General features: G+C 39.2%; 3 protein-coding genes across 3 annotated transcripts; 1 reads left to right on the top strand and 2 right to left on the bottom strand.

Moving 5' to 3' along the window:
* Window positions 1-1,172: 1,172 nt before the first annotated feature.
* msl2b (MSL complex subunit 2b) lies at window positions 1,173-5,884 on the top strand. Its single transcript, XM_016535298.1, has 2 exons — window positions 1,173-2,312; window positions 3,468-5,884. Exons 1-2 carry the CDS (start codon window positions 2,171-2,173, stop codon window positions 5,126-5,128), a joined length of 1,803 nt encoding a protein of 600 aa, XP_016390784.1. The 5' UTR covers window positions 1,173-2,170; the 3' UTR covers window positions 5,129-5,884.
* Window positions 5,885-7,498: 1,614 nt separating this feature from the next.
* LOC107725847 (tumor necrosis factor ligand superfamily member 10-like) lies at window positions 7,499-11,376 on the bottom strand. Its single transcript, XM_016535247.1, has 5 exons — window positions 11,186-11,376; window positions 9,824-9,970; window positions 9,317-9,362; window positions 9,128-9,238; window positions 7,499-8,673 (listed from the first exon to the last, which is right to left on the bottom strand). The coding sequence occupies exons 1-5, from the start codon at window positions 11,306-11,308 to the stop codon at window positions 8,210-8,212; spliced, it is 891 nt and encodes a 296-aa protein (XP_016390733.1). The 5' UTR covers window positions 11,309-11,376; the 3' UTR covers window positions 7,499-8,209.
* Window positions 11,377-21,077: 9,701 nt separating this feature from the next.
* On the bottom strand, window positions 21,078-21,771 carry LOC107725838 (neutral cholesterol ester hydrolase 1-like; the record flags this gene model as incomplete). Its single annotated transcript, XM_016535238.1, has 1 exon — window positions 21,078-21,771. A coding segment is annotated over one exon (513 nt), but the record flags the coding sequence as incomplete, so codon positions are not given.
* Between the last annotated feature and the right edge of the window lie 5 nt (window positions 21,772-21,776).

Raw genomic sequence — 21,776 nt, 5'->3', positions numbered from 1 at the left:
GGGGAATATATTATATAGGCCAACTGTATGTACTGCAAGAATAGTATTGTGCTGAATATTAAATAGTACTGAATGTATATATTCAGCACTTGGATACTGCAAAAATACTGCAGTCCAACTGCAAAGGTCAAAAAGGTCAAATAAAACTCTAAATGAATAGCATGTTACAGTACACTCAAATACTGTAAGTTGTGCAATTGTAAAATCAGGGTCAATGAGAGATTCATTCTGTCTCAGCATCATGTCTTTGTGCTTGAGTCCGACCTGAGGACTTTGTCCACATCACAAGTAATGTTGTCTTTTTTGCTAGACAAAGAGACAAAACCCTCTGGTCTGACAGATCCCGCCTTGATAACACTCTTTATAGTAAATCTTACTCTTTCTCTCCTCTTCCTCCTCATCCTCCACTTCTTACATGTACTCTTCCTCCTCTCCTTCTCAGATTGTTTCCATCTATTGTTCGTATCATCATTCAGTCACCTGTGCCACTTGTGCACTCTGAACTAGCTCATATTATGTACAGTTGGTTTGATCACATCATTAGAAACAAGTGTGAACAATTTTGAATCATTGTGTGTAAACGATGACAACTGTGATTAGTTGTGTTTAACTTTTGCCGCTTGTGTTCAGCATTTTGCAGCACAAATACATCACAGTGTGATAAGTGTTTAAGTGAATGAGAATGTGTTGAGTTTTGCAAAAAAGAGTGCATGAGATTTGCAAATAGAGCCTAACTGCCTGAACGTATTTAAAGTTTGTCAGAAAGAGTGCTTTATTCGACAAACTGGTTTAAGCTAGTGAGAATTTGGTTCAGAGATTGGGGTTTAGTGTTTTAGCAATTCAGAAAAACTAATAGTGTCTTTGTGTAAGCCTTACAATTCAGAGAAAATGGATGGGGAAATAATTGATCGATTTATTTATTTATTTAATTTGAGTGCTATTTTAATAATGTATGATGTTTTACATACTGTTTGTTATGTTTATTCCTGCGTTTTTTGGGGACCACGCCCCACATCATAACGTTTATGTAACCAAGGGAACCAGTCGCACCACACTAGTTTGCGTTCTCTTCTCGCGAGTTAAACGCAACAGCCTCCCAAGCCGGGAAAAGTATCGCGAGACTATCCCGGAAGCGTCTCTCTCCATAGCCGTTCTTCCTTTGTTCTCGCGAGAGGTGGACAGCAGCGCCCCCTCCTTGTTCTAATGCGGAGAGGAAGGGAGGGGAGAAAGCCTTTTCAAATACACATACATTTCAATATCGCTACTGAATATATATCCATACGTTTTTCTCCAAAGAATAATTTGTGCACATGGTGTGGATATTAAATTCGCATATTTATCACGCGTAACACGTACGACGCACCCAAACGAAAGGAAAACGGCAGGATAAATCCTAAAAAGAAGCGAAGCGGCCTGTTTTTGTTCCTGAGGCGCAGCTCACACTGACATCAAACGGGCAGCTAACTCACGGCGCTTTGTTACACCCGAGCTGAAATTTCTTCGCCAGCATGCACGGTGAATATCTGGCAGCCTAACGCACTGGAAGACTGGGTGCACAAAATGCGGCCTGTTTTCTGTATTTGCAGCGCCATGAAGAGCGGCGGACAATAACAGAGTGACGGTGCTTGTGTGCTGCCGCTATGATGATCTGAGGCTGATCACGTATATGCACGACAAGAATAATAAATAAACCTATGGAATAGCACTGCAGATAAGGACTGCGTTCATACAGGACAAGACGAGGAGGTAGTCTGTGCTCTCTGTTTGAATTTGGTGGCAATTGGAGGCCCGGTGGGTTGAAGAGCGCCACCAGTGTGTTGTTGAATTAAAAAATAATAATGCAAGAAATTGTGCAAATGCATCGCTGAATGTGTTTTCAATCGGATCAACGTGGATGTGCTTTTATCCGATGACGACGATGATGATCTGGCCGTATTTCGTGCCGTGGAAGAGGGGCAAACGTTAAGATGGAGTGGTTTTAATGCGTGCGATGTAAAGACAAGCATATCTGCTGAAATCTCCCTTGCATTTCACACTCGACGGATTTGCACGCTCAGGTTCATCGACATTGATGTTACGTGGGCTGCCGGCGGGACTGAAGCCTTGTACTGTCGCTCCTTCTCTTTTTTTTCCTCCCCGAACTGGATCTGTCTAGCACGACACTGCTGAGATGAACCCGGTGAATGCGACCACTCTCTACGTGTCAGCTTGTCGGTCGGTGCTGCAGTGCGATCCCCGGGACCCCCAGGCTTTGGCGGAAATCTATAAGCTCTTGCCTTTTTTCAGACAGTCTCTCGCCTGCCTTGCGTGTGGTGAGAGCCCGTTTATTCTGCTTCATCACTGCATGCTTGCTTGATCATTTCTGCTTGATCACTGCACGCTTAGAGCTGCTCTCAGACATCCACCGACCACGACACACCCCCATTCAGTCCACAAATTCCTGACCTACAATGACAACTGGAGCCTGGGCATTTAGACACACAGCTGTGCATACAGGCTCTGTGTTTATAGATGCATGGCGGTTGAATAGTAATAGCTTGCCTGCTCATTCAGATAAAACCGGTAGCTTGAGACAAATTGACCAGTTAACCCAGATTACCTCTTTACAGTGTTTCGGTGGAAATATTAAAAATGTTCATATAAATATAGTATATATAATAATTATATATTTATTTATAAATGTATATATTAGAAGTACATTTAAAGAAATACACATAATTGTCCAGGTATGCAAATCATTATAATTATATATATATATATATATATATTCATTTATTCACTGGGATTCTATAACAAAGAAGTATTAAATATGTTAATATAAAATATAAATAATTATTTAATCATTTTCCAGTAATGCAAATCATTATCATTTTGCATGATCATCATAATTATAAAAAATTATTATTAATAATAATTATCTAGAAATGCACTTTGATTGCAAGTAATAAATTGATTGGTCAATAGGTGTGGGAACCCTGTTTGCTGTAATGCTTTTTATTTTGAATGAGTTGGCAACTCGTTGCTAATCTCCCGTTTTTCTAATATAGCTGTTGATAATCCATGCATATTTTGTAAACACAACAGTAATTGCTTAATATTTATATTAAGCATTGCATGCTTACATAATGTTCATGTGTTTATAAACACAATGCATTTGAGATTCCTGCTAACCATATGCTGAGCATGTAATATGAGCGACAGCATGCAAGATCACATGACCCTTTAACGTCAGCACATATGCGGGGCTTCTATTGAATGTTACAGAACCATGTCTTGTTTAGATACAATGTAGTGCTTGTATTGCTTTGCTCATGAGCCACAAAACTGTGATTAGAATGATCATTTCAAAGGTACAGCATCCAAGCTGCCTATTTAGGCTGCTCTTTGCATAATTAGCATGTAGATGTGTTGTTATAATACCTATTCTGTTGTTTCATGACCTAAACATGGTTTCTTTATTTATTTAGGCAATTTGCTACAAGATCCAATCGCTCCTACCAACTCATCGTGCCAGCACTATGTCTGTAAATCATGTAAAGGTAAAAAGATGATGATGAAACCCTCGTGCAGCTGGTGTAAAGACTACGAGCAGTTTGAAGAGAATAAGCAGCTGTGCATTTTGGTGGACTGCTACAGAAAGCTCTGCGAGTACATCGCAGACTCTCCTCTTGCCCAGCACATTTCAAGTACTGTGGGAGGGTCCCCAGACATCTTGGCTCTGTTGAATGAGGGCCTCTCATTGGACAACAGACAGGGGGAGGAGTCACTCTCCCCGAGCTTGACAAACCAGTCCCCTTCACCCTCGACCTCAGAAACGCTCCCCGATGAGGGCCAGTCCCCATCGACAGAGATCAAGGAGCAAGACCTCAGTCCTCTAGGGGTGAACGGTCTCCAGGACTGCAATGGCTTAACCAACGTGGAGGAGTTGACCGCGAGTTTACCTTCACTAGAGGCCAGTGTTTCAGACTCGGTGGAAAGCGGGGGCGATGAGGTGAAACAAGAGAGTTTCACAAATGAGATCCCTGTGTGCGAGGCAGTGGCAGCTGCTGGCGAGGACCTTTGTACCAGCACCATGGACATTTGTGGCTTTGGCGAGGATATTAAACATGATGGCGGGACTCTCCTCTTGAGTGTAGAGGAAGTGCTCAGGACTCTAGAACCAGACCACGTCGCCCAGGATGAGTGCCCTGCGATATTGCAGTCGACTCTTGAGCCTTCGGCGAACTTGAATGGACCATTTGCTTCGATCAACTCTGCTCGGCAGCTTTCCTCTCTCCCGCAAGACTCGCAGGAGGTTCTTTTGCCCCAGCACCTGATGTCCCAAAAGAATCCGCAACATTTGGGAATATCCTGTTCTGCGGTGACGCCCAGAATGCCACGGTCCACCCGGAAGCGGTCGCGGTCGGAAAGCGACAGCGAAAAGATTCATCCCGTACCCATTTCCACCTTCATCCACGGCCCAACGTTGGGCGCCTCCGCCCCTGTTCCAGTCAAATGCGAACCTAAATCTCCCACTCAGACTATCCCCCACATGGCGGCGGTGCCCAACGGTGGTGGCCTTTCTAAGGTGGGCAAGGCGTTACTGGTGCCTGCGAAAACTGTCAAAAAGACCATTGACAACCATGGACCCAAAAAGGCATACACTAAGTCCAAACAGGGCACTCCGAAGTCGAAGGAAAAGACGAAAGAACGGATTCTGACTAACGCCCTCATTCCCGGGAGCCCCACGAAAGTGGTGTACAAAAAGGCGCAGGAGAAAAAGGGCTGCAAGTGCGGCAGAGCAACTCAAAACCCAAGTGTTCTTACATGCCGTGGACAGCGATGCCCCTGTTACTCCAACCGCAAAGCCTGTCTGGACTGCATATGCAGGGGCTGCCAGAACTCCTACATGGCCAATGGCGAAAAGAAGCTGGAGGCCTTCGCGGTGCCAGAGAAAGCGCTCGAGCAGACAAGACTCACTCTAGGCATCAACGTCACCAGCATCGCAGTGCGGAACGCCACCGGTAGCGGCGCCGGCGGGATGCTTAACGTCTCCACGGCGGCTGGCTCACCTGTGGCCTCCTTCTTGGCTACGGGGCCACACGAAGACAAAGGGTTCGATGAACCATTGGACATGAGGTTTGACTGAGTACCAGATGATTCTCCTTTAACATCACCCTGTATTCCAAACCGGCTTGCTTTCAGTGTGATGGCACTGTACCGAGGGGCTGATGCCAGCAGAGTCAGCGATAAGGCAGCTACTGTGATTCTGTTCCAGTTCACATTATCAATCAAACTAGTTATTGCTGAAGCTCGTGCTTTTAAATCATTTGTACTATTCATTTTGGTTTTCTTGCACACCTTTAGGAGGAGCGGGGAGGTGAGATACTGTAAGTCGAGATTTTCTTTTGGGAAAGGTCTTCTTTTTTTTTATATTCAAGTACAAGTGATTTATAAGGCATGATCTTTGGCAAGATATACCTGACCTCATTATTGTGGGTCACGCTATGTGCATATGTGGAAGATTTTCAGTTTTTAGGTTAGGGGATGAGACCAGTTAAATGAATGGTACCCTACAGCATCAGTAGAGACTGGTTGTATTTATAAACAGTTTTTGTACACAGACCTAAGAAATTCGATTTAAAAAGTACATTTTATGATATATTTTGTAAGTTACATTAACAACATTTGCAGTATTTATTGGGTATCACTTAACATAGATTACGGTCCACCCAGGGCATCAGCTGGATACCATTTCTACAGATGCAAGTCACACAGATGCAGTATGTACGGTTTTCTGTCTAAATTATGTTGTTGTCCTGATTGTGCTAGTTTTTGCTGTCTCAAACTGTTATTTTTTTTCCCTTGGGGCATTTAAATACCTGTAATATAAATGTAACATATTTCCACAAAAAAAGAAAAATCCTAACATGACTCTTGTCTTTCATTTCAAAAATCACTTTATCTTAGAAGTTGCATTGTTTTTTTTCTGGGTTTTTTTCTGAAGTTGATTTTATAAACTTTTTGACAAGTTTAGAAAGGTTGTTTAAATGATAAATGTATTAATTAGTGTGACTATATATATATATATATATATATATATAAAAACTTGAATGCAAATGGAATAAGCTAAACACAGCTGCTCAGACGTGATGTTAAACAATGGGTGCTGCAAACAATTACAAGAGTGTATTACAATCACAAGACATTGCAATGAAACGTATGTTGTCCATATGTGAGTGCATAACTTGTATGGCTGTCCATAAGTGAACTGTACATGTGCAGTGTTGTTTTTCCTGACTAAGTCAACCTGAAGTAACATGAAGGTGGGTATAGCTTGTGGAGGTGGCATTTTTTGGCCTGGGATATCCCGGTAGCTCTTGACCGGTGCAAAATCACTTTACAGGGGCTGACATAATTTATAAGCATACAATTTTAATGAGGCATTTCATTAATATTCCAGCTCAGGAAAAATATTGCTTAGGTAGGCAGTCACTATTGCTTAACTTGAACATGGGAAAATCCATATATATTGTGTTTGTTTTCAATTGGTGTTGCATCTTTGTTGACAGTAACTTTGAACCATCTATACTGCACCTAAAACATCAGATGTTAAAAATATAACTATTAATTGGTCATGTTCCAAAGAACACTAGATGGTTAACTGGAATCATATGTCCTTAATAGTGAAATCAAACAAATCCATGGGGTGCAGTAATGTTCTGGACCTCTGCTCAGTAATTGTATTTGCGGACATTTACCACAAGTGGGCAGAAAAAAGACAAAAAGAATTGCACTTTTGCTATGTATACTTCAACAATTTGCATATTCATAACCTCTGTTTATAGAAAATCGGTGTAGTAAATCAAATCAACTTTTCTACAAAAACGTTTTATTCATGTTGCCATAATAATAAGAAACAGATTTTTGACTATGTAAATTGAGTGCGAAATAAAAAAAATAACCATAACAATACAAAAAAGCCCCAAAAAATGTAAAAGTTCCAGTGGATAGAAAATATTTGAGATATAAGAATAATCACCTAATACATTGTCACAGTCTAGATATTGTGTGTGTGTGTGTGTATAAATTCATATTTAAAGACAATATAACTACATTAATATTGTTGTAACTTTTTTAATTCATTTTCATTATTATTAACTTAACTCAGCGTCTCAGACCGTTACAACAATATTGAAGTAATATAGTTACATGGTCTTAAAAAGGTATAATGAATCACCCAATAATTGTTTTACCAACATTCGGTATAATGTACATATTTAATATGAAGAATTATGGTCTGGGTAAGAAAAAAAAAAGAACAGTGTACTATAACGTACATAGTTACTTTTAACTGAAAGTCAGTTTCAGAATAAATGTTATAAAAATAATAAAACAAACACTACAAAGAACAAACCAAAAATGCAGAAATCCTCAGTATATGTTCAGCGCTGGTAAAAGACTTTTCCACGACATTCTAATTTATTGAGATGCACCTATATATACAAAAGACAGTATGTACAAGACGATTTACCATTTTACATCACAGTGATTTTCACATTTAGCTAATGTACAAGATTTATGCTTATGGAATGAATTATGATATAAAAATAACTCGCAATACAAACGCAATTATAGTGCTTAAACTGACAATCATGTCAATAATACAATCAAGGCATGATTTAGAAGTCTGTCCAACCGCATTTCTACATCCCAACATGCAGTTTGTCTTTAAAAAATTTTGAAAAAGGCAATACAATCACAAGTCCAAAGAGGACAGAAGCACACAGAAAAAGCCTGCAGCTCTTCCACAGGTGTGAAAGTCTTGCTTAAAGTCACACCTTCCTTTTTCCTGCCCGGACAGACGCATCGTGTCCAAACAACTCGCTTCCGAAATGTCCTGGCAAGCCCCTCGCTTTCCGTCGCCCCTCTAGGCAGACGTGCTGGATTTGAGCTCCAAGACGTTTCACCAAGGAGCTGATTTACAATCGGATCCGTTGACCAAATGTAAAAAAGCGCCAAATATTTGCACCCTTCCAAGCTCTCATCAATCAAGGTTAACTGTTTTGGCAAGAGACGGAGCATCTCGGCAGGCACGTCCAAATGTTTTAAGGCGCTTGGCGGCCGTTCAAAGAAAGCTCAGGTAGAAATACCGTGCAAGCCGAGTCTTGTTGCTCATCTTAGAGCTCAAAACAAACCATGAGGAGCTCAGTTTTCTAGTTGTGCATCACTAGCTGACCAAAAACGCTCCGAAGAAGCTTGACTTCTCGTCCATGTCGATGGTGCTTACGTTGCTGACCGTCACAAACACCCTGTCGCCTCCTCCAAGCTGAAAAAGCCCCGCTTGGTAGATAGAATACAGGCCGTATTCGGTGTCACGTGACCAGCAGGTCGTCCGGGCGTTCTTCATTAGCAAAATTGGCACCGGATATGAACTTACTTTTTTATAAACATACTGCAACATCGGTTTCCCCCGAACTGATTTGCCCGACGTCTCGTCCTCTTCCTCGCGGTCACTTTCGTCTTCCTCGATGAGCGTGTGTCGGAAGTAAGTTTGGGAGTAGATGTAATAAAGCCCGGCCTGCGGCACCACCAATTCTCCGTCACTTAATTCCACATTCTGGAGGAAAGCCAGACCTTTTTCGGACTCCCACGACTGAATCTTCTGGCCGTAGACCTTCCTGTTTGGTTGACCTGCATTGTTAAGCCAAAGAGAAGGATTATGGGTCGGGTTTGACAGAAAAGCTGCATTGTTTCAGCATTTGGCAGACGAACAGAACGGAGTTCTTGTTTCAAAGACTCATTTTGTTTCAGGCAAATGGCCACAGAGATGTGATGAAACTGTTTGGTTTTTTAAAAAGAGTAAAACGTCCTACATTAAAGGTTTATGGGCTTCCTTTTAGGGAAGCTAACATTAAAACAATGTTTATTTGCAGGAATGCAATGCTGTTTTTGCATAGCACAGTGGTTTTCCAGTCTGGCTGCATTTCTTAGTGTACTTAAATGGTGAATGTGGACTATGACCCAAAGATAAACTAGGAGTTGTTGTTGTAATAATTCAGTACAAAAACAGAAACTGAAAAGAGCATAGATTCCAGCAACTAATAAACAAAGCTTAAAAAATATTTTTAGGAACAAGACATACCTCCTCCATCTTTTTCTGGTATATAGCTCCCAGTCACATGTGCTGCAATCTTAGGCCGAGGGGAATCGTCTTGATCTTGGATCACCAATGAGGGAAGTACACGTGAGACTTCGTCTGTTAAAAGCCACAAGGTTAGTTCACTCGTAGTTTATGTCTTCACATAAAATAAAATATGAATGTGCTGTGAAATACCTTTGACAGCAGATGAAATTTCTTTTTGGTAACGACTGGACATTGACTGTAAAAAAAAAAAATATGAAAGGAAAAAATATAATTAAAAAAAGATTACATTTCAGGTTTCACAATGAGTGTTGTGAATGGACTAATTCTTCAGCATAGGGATTCTAGGGAATTCTCTTAATTGGGTTTCCTCAATTTAAGCTCGGAAAAATTAAGGAAATTCCTCTATTAATTAAAAAAGGATAAATGGACTCATTGTCTACAACCTGGCCAGCTTTATGGAAAGAAGGAAAAACACAATTTATAAAAGATTACATTTCAGGTTTCACGATGAGTGAAGTGAATGGACCAATTCTTCGGCATCATTTCTCATAACTGGGTTTCCTCAATTTAAGCTTGGAAAAATTAAGGAAATTCTTCTATTAATTAAAAAAGGAAAAACGATCCAAGTCATAAATGGACTCATTGTCTACACCCTGGCCAGCTTTATGATTCACAGCCCCCCTCTAAAGCGGATACCTTTTCAATCAGAAAGTGGAGCTGTTGCGTGACCTGCCAGCAGGGGTCGTCCTTTCCCTCCGCCGCGTTCAGTTCCTCAGCCTTTAGCGTTCTGAGGTTGGCGCGCATCAGACACGACGCGCTGCTCTTGGAGAAGGTTTCTTTCATCTGTAAAAAAAACAAAAAAAATGTTTTAGCACTTATGATTTTATGAAGAATATGGCCAACAACTAAATATTCTGCTCGGTGACCAAACAAAAAGCTTTTTGTGTACTAGTTAAGCATTTTAAATGTGCATGTAATATAAATGATTGTTTTACTTCCATAAAAAGCAAACATAATGATATTGCATGTACTTATTTTATTTAAATCAAATGTAGGTCCATGCCAGTCAAACTATCAAATGACAATTGCTTTAGATTTTCTCGTTTGTATACATAAAATGCAAAAAAGTGATACGTTTAGAAATTATACTTTCATACAACTTAATTATCTTTTTATACAATGCAAAATCAAGTCATCATATCTAATTGATTATATTTCAATATTATATGATGACTGACTGATCATATTTGCATCCATAAATCGCAAAATTTAAGTCATTTTGTATTGACGTATGTCGTATTTACTAATAATTATTATATTGTTAAAATATAATTTTTGCTTGCATACAATGCTAAAATAATTATATAATATTATAGATGCGTATTTTTAATAAAACGATAAATGCTTAAATCGTGTCATTGTATGTATACACAAAATGTAAAAAATAAGACCCGGTATGTTCCATTTATAATGTTTTGCATACATAAAATGCAAATCTATGCCATTATCATCTATCCATTCTATAATTTTATTAAATTCTACAATCTTTTCTATGCATACAGTGCACAAATTAAGACATTCTGTGCTTATTTATAATTTATTATACAATAATAATTATAGAAAGTTATATTTTGCATACACAAAATGCTGACTTTTTTCTGCAAAAAAGAAACGTTTTAATAACTGCATTGCCATTGATTGTCGTCTGCTGTTGCTCATTATAGAAAGTTATATTTTGCATACACAAAATGCTGACTTTTTTCTGCAAAAAAGAAACGTTTTAATAACTGTGCATTGCCATTGATTGTCGTCTGCTGTTGCTTAACTTGTACTTCAGGCTCCACTGAGCGACCTGTTGGCAGCTGTCCACTAAACAAAATGCAGGCAGAAACCTCAGCAAACGAACCGAGAAACGCTTTCAAACATAACTCATTCGCTCTACAATCTTCCATTTACTGTATTTCCAGTGTCGCAATATGCACAACAAGGCGTTCAGGCAAACTTTGCACAAGTTCTGAGGTAACATGCATAAAAACGCTTATGTTAAACGGCCCTTACCGTCGATAAGACGTTGCTAAAGTATATGAACGTTACAGCCACGGCTATTGTTTGCAGGAGAATTGCAGCCAGCAGCAGAAGTCCGATATATTGCATGGTGTGTGAGCTTGTCATGCTGACCATTGCGTGTGTTACTGCAGCTCGAGACAAAAGCTGGGGCAGAATTCCTTCTCTCTACATATGAAAAAACATGGAGGCGGGGCAGCGCTTGACTATCAAGGAAACGAAGTGCAGGTTTTGCTTTCCTGTAAAGATATGAATGTAAAGCCTCTTTCGTTTTTGCTTTCATAATATGTATGAATTTCTTGTAAAAGTTATGTAGCTTAGCCGTCGTCTCATAAAATCGTGATTGTCCTGCTGGAAAATTTTGTTTAAAGTCATAACTCACTCAAAATTGAATTCTGTTATCATTTTTCCCACTCAAGTTTTTCCTAACCCCTAGGGGTTTCCTTATTCCATGTATGGAACACAAATGGAGATGTCTGACAGAGTGACAGTTTAATCACTGTTCACTTTTATTGTGTTTCAGAAAAAAAAACATTTGAAGTGAATAGTCTCTGTTTGAGTTCTATTGTAGACATATGGATGTAAAACAACATGAGGCTGAGGAAATTGTGATAGAATTTAAATTTTTGAGCGAACGGTTCCTTTAACCCTGTAGACCAGGGGTGCCCAAACTCGGTCCTGGAGGGCCGGTGTCCTGCAGAGTTTAGCTCCAACCCTAATCAAACACACCTGAAGCAGCTAATCAAGCTCTTACTAGGCATATTAGAAACTTCCAGGCAGGTGTGTTAGGCAAGCTGGAGCTAAACTCTGCAGGACACCGGCCCTCCAGGACCCAGTTTGGGCACCCCTGCTATAGACCCTACTTTATCACATATGATAAATGAATTTCTAAGGACCCTTAATTATAAACATCATAAACTTTACTGAAGAATATGTATTCTGTCATCTGATTGATAGCTCATACTACTAGCAAGTAAATGACCTTTTAGTGTAATTCTAAAAATGTCCACGTTCAGGTCCCATGAAGTCTTTTTGCTGTGAAAGCTGAAGATTTTTGTAAAGTAAGCGTTTAAACGTAACATCATTTTTAGAAAAATTGTGTTATATCAAATACATCAGACTTTTGAGAAATTCATTTGTACATCTCTCAATCATCATTGTATTGAATTGCATTAGGTTTATGCCCACCAAAATTACAAAAACTACAGAGCTTTGAAGCCTTTGTGTTAAGTATTAGACTGTATTCTATCTTGTGTATGTTGACCATGATTAGCTGGTGCAAGTTGGCTATTAGTTGGTTTAAACTGGAAGAACATCTTGGACTAGAACTTGAATTAATGAGCAACTTGCATCAGCATCTAGAAACCATCTACCATGTTCCAAAGCTCTAGCTTAAGATGGATTTAAAACAATTTACAGTTTTATTTTAATGAATTGATTTATTTTCATTCAGGAACATGCTGATTTTAAATCAGATTCATGTATTGTTCTATTGTAATGTTGCGTTGTTCTTGTTCGAGAAAACATGACCAATTCTGACTGTATTTGATTTCTAACATGTGGTTGCAATCTGGTCCCATTTACAAAGTCTAGGGGGTATTCCATGTATTGTGCTTCTCAGGGGCTGGCTAGTTCTTGCCATCTGATTTAAAGAGCTATTCTGTTACTCCCATCAACTTCAGCTGACAGGTTTTGGTGGGCCCCTTTAAAAAAAAAAGTCAATTGTAAATTTCAGGGTCCAAAAAGTACAACTACATTTTCTACCTGTTGTCCAACCATATATATGCTATATAGTTTTCACATGATAAGATGATTTGCTCATGCCATTCCAGGTGCTTCATAACACCAAGTACCTTCCAATCCCAAGCCAACGGACAAATTTTCCAAAATACATGAACGTTATACAACCCCCAAAATGTTTAATTAAAAACAGTGCTTCTTTTGTTCCATCCATGAGTATGATTATTAAGTTTAAAGACATAATAAATATGAATAATACTCTTTAAAAAGCACTACTGTTTCCAGCAAAGCATATTTACTCGTTAACCTGGAGGTGCTTACATGTTCTCTCACATTACCGTTTATAGATGCTTTTAAAACGACTCCCAATGTGAGTTCACAGCGGAGCGGGATAGGGGCCTTCTGTTGCTCCGTCCCGCTCCGCAAGCATCAGCAAAGTTACCCAATATTGCCTTTTTTCATGGACTTGTTTGTGCCAGATGTGTAACGCTGAGATTAGATCAGCTTCTATAATCAACAGCAGATGAACGGAGGTGACCAAACAGGCTTCGGCAATCTCCTGGGACAATGACTGTGACTTCCTCCTAAAAAGTAAAGCTCAGCAGAAAATGGAGGGCGTGCTTCTTTATTAAGGATTAGCAGTGCTCTTTTATAGGTTTATTGTGAAGAACCAGTCTGATTGGCAATACAGTGAAACAATGCTTGTGGTGATCGTTTACATTAATTCACAATTCTGAAGCCAAAGCAAGAGATTACAAAGCTAAACAAAATGTCCTTGAATGTAGAACAATGGAAATACTGGTATGAACCTTGTTCTTAATTCAAATATTTATTTTTGTTTCCACACCCATTCACTTTCGCTCTCTTTCTTTCTTTCTTTCACTCTATCTCTGTCAGCCAGCTGCGTTCGACTGCGGTCTCTGAAGGCCATGGTGTTGACATGTCCTGCTCTGAATTGCAGGCAACCTAAACAATGCAATGAGCAGCACTGTGGATCTGAACGTATCTGGCACAGACACAGTGGAAGGGAGGAGGAGGAACACAAAGAAGGAGAAAAAAGAAACACAACGGCAGGCGACAAGTGGACGGGCCGGAAACTTGGGATTTTCTAGCAGAAGCAAATGCAAAGTGTAGATTTGGCGGGGTTTGTTTTAGCTGACGCCAGGAAAAGCTGCAGCCAAAGAGTGACAAACTCATCGCTTATGGTGACCCTGCCACATTCATACATCAGCAGAAAGAGCTGAGGATCTATTTTATGAGTGTGTGGGTGGTGTTGGTGTGGGAGGTAGTGGAGGGAGATTCTTCTGCCCATGAAACACGACTGTAGTCTGGCGCCATGATTGACCGATGTCCTGCACCGGAGAGAAAATCCTCCCCCACTGACTCCCTTTTTCTTGGAGCTGAATGTTTGAGCAACTCCTGAACACACAGGAACACTCTCTCATTGTAAACTATCACAATTTCAAAAGGAGAAAATCCAAGTCTATATCTAGGGAGCAGAATATCATTAAGACTTGGAGGTGGAATCGTTTGACTTCAGTAAGCAACAATCTAACAACGGCTAAGAAACTACATAGCAACATTCTGGCAAACCTTAGCAAACATATAATAGTGCCCTGGAAAAACCCACATAGCAACACCATGGTCACCAGCCAGAACTCATAGCAACCACATGGCAAAGCCCTAGCAACCACCCAGAACACATAGCAATGCCCTGGCAACCAGAACATATACTGTAGCAACTACATGGCAACACCACAGAAACCACCCAGAAAACATAGCAACACCATGGTAAGAATTATGAACACCTTTGCAACCATAGCAAGGTCCCAGCAACCTCTCGGAACACACAACAACACCCCAACACATATCAACACCCTGACAACCTCTCAGAACACACAACAACACCCCAACACATAACACTCCGACAACCTCTCAGAACACATAACAACACGCTGACAAGCTCTCAAAACACATAGCACCACCCCAGCAACCTCTCAGAACACATAGCAATGCCCTGGCAACCTCTTAGAACACACAACAACACTCTGACAACCTCTCAGAACACATAACAACACCCCTACACATAACAGCACCCTGACAACCTCTCAGATCACATAGCAACACCCCGGCAACCTCTCAGAACACATAGCAATGCCCCGGCAACCTCTCAAAACACATAACAACACCCTGACAACCTCTCAGAACACACAAAACCCCGACAACCTCTCAGAACACACAATAACGCCATGACAACCTTTCAGAACACATTGCAACACCCCGGCAACCTCTCAGAATACATTGCAATGCCCCGGCAACCTCTCAGAAGACATAGCAATGCCCCAGCAACCTCTCAGAAGACAAAACAATGCCCTTGCAACATCTCAGAACACATAGCAACACCCTGGCAACAATTTGCAATGCCCTAGCATAGTGGCGTTTGCACGGGAAAGCACCGCTCAAGGTTCTGAATGTAATTCTGCATGACAATAAGCCTCAGGGCTGTTTCATATCAGCCTTCGGTTCACTACAGTTATATAGAGCTGAACTGTGATATCATTGTGTTACTATATGCACTTTTCCAAACTGATAGCAAGCTAAAGTAAGAACTAACAATAGGACCTCAGGGCTGGTTTTCCCTCCTAAGGGATTTTTAAACTAAGCCGCAGGGGCCGTAAAGACTTGACAGAGCGCTGATGAATGTGTGATCATATCCGTTGCGAAGAACATGGGGGGTTTCACAGAGAGTTACAGGGCCTTGATTCAATGCTTCATTGCACTTGGGGAATCAGGAATTTGGCTCGTGAAAAGACCCCCAATTTTGGGGGGCCCCACTTTATCGTCTAAAAAAAAATCGCTGTTAGTGTCAAATGCTCAAAAATGGAAAACAGAGCAGGAGGAAATGAAGAAGGGGTGAAAGAGTAAAATCATTTGTTGGAGCTATAAAGTCATGAGGGGGGGCTAAAATGATATTCTGACATGCCTAAGCCATGCAATCAAAGTGCCAAGAGACTTAAAGGCCGGGATACAAGGGCGTATTGTGCTTCTCAGTGACATCACTCCTGAGTAAGAGGGAAGGGAGACAGGGAGATTCCCAGTTTTCCCTCTGGGGTGAAAAAGGCCAAGGTTGATGTTGATTGCCACGTCGCCATGTGGGAGGATTGTACTGAGGGCCAGCCTGCCCTCGCTCCATCCATAGCCATCAGAGCTGAAATTAATGCATGCTATATATATTTATTTAGGTTTTCAAATAGACATGCACTTCAGGTCAGAGATCGCTGAGAAAGTCTGCCTCAAACCGCTAAGGAGGAGAAGATATCCTCAGTTGATTTATGAAGATGAAAATGTGAAGGCTTAGAGGGGTGTTGTGTGCTTTTAGACTTGGCAGTATTTCTCTATTAAGAAGCTGTGAAAGCCAAATGGTCATTCTTGGGTGCGGTGTAATAGATGAGCTAAACTCTGACTCTGCGTGCAAACGCGCAAGCCAACATGTCAAGTACAGAAAAGTACATGAAACAGGCTCAAATGTTCATCAGAAAGTCTTGTCTACACAAGTTTGACCACTCAGTGATGTACATGATGTACTGTGAGTGCCAGCGCTGGACAAACTCATGTCCTTGAGTTTAACTACAGTTAATCGAATGAAATACATTTCAGCATTACTGTAGCACTACCAAGGAATAGATCAAGAACATGGCATTATTCACTCATTTACATTTATTAATTTACATTTACATTTATTCATTTTGTTTGTTTGTGTTCCACAGAAGAAGGAAAGTGATGTAGACTTGGAATAACATGAGGGTGTGTAAATAATGAAAGTTTTTTTATTTGTATTTTATTTATTTCGTTTTTTTTATTGAACCGTCTCTTTAATTATCAAAAGTAAATGAACTGTTTCAGAGACAATTATTCTGCTCAAAACCCAGCAAAAAAAAGCATAGGAAAGAATGGAAAAAAGAATGGGAGAAAAGTCCAAATTATGAGATAAAAATTCATAATCCGACATAAACAAAATTCTGACATAAAATGTCCAAATTGACACAAAAGATCAGAAATATGACAAAAAGTCATCGTTTTGACATAAAAAGTTGAAATGATGACAAAGTACGTCATATTTATGAGATAAAAAGGTGATATTCATGACATATTGTGCTATTTTTGTTTTTAAGTCACATTTATGACTTTTTATGTCATAATTTCAACTTTATTCTCATAATTGTTTGTCATAGTAATCATTTTAATTAAGAATAGTGACATCCACACCTCAACTATTGCAATAATGACACAGAGGAACCAAATCATTGGAATAACTTTCAGAAGGATATTTTTCCAGCTGATGAATGATAAAAAACATTGAAAACCAATCAGAATCCATCCGACTTTAAAGAGCTCGAGCATTTAATGTATCAGACAACGACTTATGATAAACAGAATGTTACTGTGCGTTGGTGTGGAGGCTTATATGGTTGTTGTTATAGTTATCATTATCATTCTTTTTAGTGTGAACAGGCCTTTATGGTGGTTTTTGAATCAGTTCACAAATCACACTGAAAGATTCATTTGTGAATTAGCCTGGGCAGAGTTTCCTAAAAGCATTGTAAGCCAAGTAGATCGTAGAGACCATTTGGTGCCAATTAGGCTTATGATACTTTTGGGAAAAGCAGCCCAGGCCAATTTGCAAACAAATGGTTCAGTGTGAATTGTGAACCAATTCAGCAGTTTCATTGAAAATAAATGATTTATGTGTGAATCGGACATCGCTATTGCTTCTTGGAATGGGTCTCAGTGTCTTCAGTGAATTAATGAGGAGCGACATGTTTTTTATTACATGTGGTGGAGTAAAACATAAAATATCAGACTTTTAGAATGTAGTGAAGTAAAACATCAAATATAAACAATCTATTACTGGATTTGCTCCTGTTTTTAAATGTGATTGTGGTTGTTCACACTGTATGTGTCATATTCGAATTGAATTCACTTCCAAAACAGTTAAGCACTCAGAAGTGGAGGTAAACCATTTATTTGCATGTACATTGCCACACAGAACTTTCTGTTAGAAATGAAATCAGGCCTCGATTTTTAATGAGTCACTAAGTGTCTAGCTGTCATCAGCTCAGGAATATTGCAGTAATAGCTTTGACAATTAACTGCTTTACAGGAAAATGGGAGGCCTGGCTTCGTGCAAGCAACTACCCTTAAATTCAGGAAGCAATGAACAATGTGAAGGATAACATTCCTCCAAGCGCTAGGTATGTGAACTACTCGGGTCTTGTTTTCCTTTGAAATAATCACGCAGCTTTCCCTGATTAATCATTGACTACTCGTATTACAGGTGTTATAATAATCTACGGGGGATTTGAGACGTTGGCATGAAAAACTCTTCCCGAAGGCAAATTATGCAAAGTTTGAAGATGTGTATCAGGTTATGTAGCTGCTGGGAACAGGAACTGCCTCGCACTTTGCCATCTAGCTTCTTGAGATCAAGTTTGGCCATGTGACATGACCTGTCACACTCTTGAGTAGGTTCACATAAAAACATCTCCGCTTTTTTTCAGTTTCTCTGTCAAAGCACGAACGATAACAGGTTATTCCAGTCAGCAGGATAATCTCAGTTCGGCCTGCAGGCTAACGCTGCCTGTGTTCACTTAAAGAGTTAGCAATTCACCCTTATGTCACAGTCACATAGGAAATCTTTGAAAAGCAAAAACAGAACTAACTTCTTAAAGACTCTTCAAAGGAAGTTAACAAACACTGGATCAAATAAAAAATCTGAGAAAGAAGCTGAGAAATAGACTAAGTTTGTTTCAAGTTCTTCTGAGTTCATTTGTTCTGTTTTGTATTTTGTGATTTCAGCGAAAAAGATACACCCAGATATGTTTATAGCTTAGTCGTTGCTCTTTTATACCTCAGTAAAATTCAATATAATTAATATAATTATGTCTCATTTCGGTATGTAATCAACGCAACATTAGGTGCAAGGTATACTGTACGTTTATCAGTTTGTCACTGGGAATCAATCTTATGACCTTAGCATTGCTATAGCACAATATTCTACCACTTGACATTAATATGACATTTTATAGACAATTAACTATATAAAAAAAGTCAAAATATTGACTTCAAATGTCTAAATTATGATACAAGTCAGAATTATGAGATAAACTAAATCAGAATTATGACAAAAACAGTGAAAAAGTAATTTTTTACATTTTTGTCATAATTTAGACTTTTTTTCTCATAAATGACTTAGTATCTCATAATTTCATTTTTTTATGTTATATAATTATGTCTGTCATAATTGGTTTTTTTCTCATGTGGTGGAAATAGGCTTTCATAGAATAGTTTAGTTATTCATTTTTACAGCAGATTTCTTTTGTTTTCTTTTCTTCATAAAATGACTGTGGATAGTATGGCTCAGCTAAGTTTAGTGCTAATTTTATAAAACATAATTAAATATATACAATACAAATAATAAAAATGTTAATATAAAACATAACAAATTTTTTTTTGAAATAACGTTGTTGAAATATAGTGATATATTAAGAAAATTCATGTGGATAGTACAGCTGGTCTATGACATAACTAGCAAGAAATGTTCATATTAAAATCCCTGACGTTTTTTGGAACAACTCTGTTTGTGACATCAAGATATTACAGTTTTGTGATTTTTCTTTCCCATGTGCAGTGCCGGAGAACAGTGACATCTTTCACAAAAGCAAGTCATTGTCAGTGGTTTATTTTGTAGCCAAGAAATCATAATCAAGACGGTTCCCAAACAATTGCTATATTTGAACACAGCATCAAAAGAAACATGATTACAGCCTTCACTGTCTCACATACTCATCATACCTGAAAGAAGATAGTAGTATCATTTTGGAAACTGGCATGCAGAGTGGTTACAAAACAATAAGAGCTAGAAAAGAGGACATAAATGTGGGTGTATTACAAAGATCATCTGTTTAAAAAGTCAGTTCCCTTTTTTACACTTTTCCCTGAGAATAATGGAAGTGTCTGTAAAACATCAAGAGAAATTGATTATTGTCCTCACACTCCCAATTACAGAAAAAAAAGCGAAGGTCTCACAGGTGAGAAAAACAGCGAGAGCCGCGCTTATCTGCTCCCCCCGGCGCTTCCCATGCGCTAACAGTGACAGATAGCGTCCCTCAAATCCTCCCTTCCAGCTTGTGTTTCATTAAACCACCACTCTGCTAGGTTTTTAGGAAATTCCCTTTTGTCAAAACTGCTGACTGCCAGCAACAAAGAAACTGCCAAAGAAGTTGCAAATCCCAGACAAGAGTTCGAACATTTTCCCAGTAGTGTTGTATTTTAACAGACGTAAGTTATATGTAAGCATGATGATACGCTTTGAGAAAATATTTTATGGCATATTTTTATGAACATGTGCTATATCCATCTAAAATTATATCTGTCCCTGAAAGCTCTGTCTTGCCAAAAAATAATATATATTACTAATTTCCCCATTCATCCTATTTGTTTTTTATTAATTATTATTATTATTTTCTTTTTGGAAAAGTGAATACTGCTTGTTTTATTTGACTCATTACCCTGTTTTTTATCTTTCTATTATGTATATATTCATTTTTATACTGCATTTTATTTGAGTAATTTGATTGTTTTTGTATATTATAACCCAAAAATGTAATTTAAGTATGTTTATATGCAGATCAACTAATTTTTAAAAGTTTAATTGAAGAAAGTGTGTTAATTGAAGAAAGCTAACAAACCAAACATTTATATAATATCTTGTGCATTTAAAGTATTTATGCACATTAACTTTAGAGTTCATTTTATACCCGTTTATAAATTCCAATTGCACTGCATAAATCATTTGACATTAAAGCTGCAGTCCGTAACTTTTGGGCGCTCTAGAGGTTAATAAACAGAACTGCGTGCATCTTGTGGAAGAACATTGTAGCCGGAGCTACTTCTCTCTGTTTATGTCTATGGCGAATCACGCAGGCACTGGGCTACTCCACAGCGGTGCCTACCCGAACCAGTCTAAATAGTCAGAATATAAACACTTATTATAGGTGTACCGTAGTGATTCAGGACAAGCCAAAAACACGGTTTGGAAAATGGATTCATGGTGTACTCGCTTATTATATAAATTTTGAACACAAAAAAAGTTACGGACTGCAGCTTTAAATAAAATTTTATCATAAATTCCCTGTATTAAAACAGCATGTTTGTTCAGATTTTGTAGCAATAACTTTGAAGCCTTTTCATATTGGACTGTATGTTAAATTTAAAAATCTAATTTAAAATTAAAATATATTTAACATAAACCCAGCCTATATGAGTCTTTAGAGGTTCTCTTTCAGCCAATGGATGTAGTTCCCAAGACTTCGTCTTCCAACAGAAAACCGAAAGGGTCCAAAAGCGAAACTGAGGCATCCATGGAAACCATCTTCATAGTGATCAACAGTGACGTCCACTCCGGCCTCCTCCAGTCGCGTGGCGTACATGAGTCCGTCGTCTCTCAGCACGTCATGCTCACAGGTCATGATGTAAGCGGGCGGCACGGCCTTCAGCACTTTCATATCAGCAAGTAAAGGCACCGCTCTCACATCCAGCAGGCCTGGCAGCTTCTCCAGCAGCTTTGAGTCACCTTGAAGCGGAAACATAGGTTTATAGCTCTTCTGGAAGGCCACCGGAAGAAGCTTGGTCCAGTCAGTCTTGGCTTTGGCCGCTGCTATCTCCTGACCCTGATCCAGAGCTGTGTGGTTGTTTGCCAGCAAAGCAGGAACAAGTTTCTGCTCACCGTTTAGGTACTCCAGCCAAAAGCGGGCCACGAATGATCTGTATAGGATGGGAACGTGGG

The sequence above is a fragment of the Sinocyclocheilus rhinocerous genome, unplaced genomic scaffold, assembly GCF_001515625.1.
Source record: "Sinocyclocheilus rhinocerous isolate Xijiao unplaced genomic scaffold, SAMN03320098_v1.1 scaffold1508, whole genome shotgun sequence".
Taxonomy (NCBI): domain Eukaryota; kingdom Metazoa; phylum Chordata; class Actinopteri; order Cypriniformes; family Cyprinidae; genus Sinocyclocheilus; species Sinocyclocheilus rhinocerous.
The sequence above is the reverse complement of the archived record's forward strand: the minus strand, read 5'-3'. Positions and strand labels throughout refer to the sequence as shown.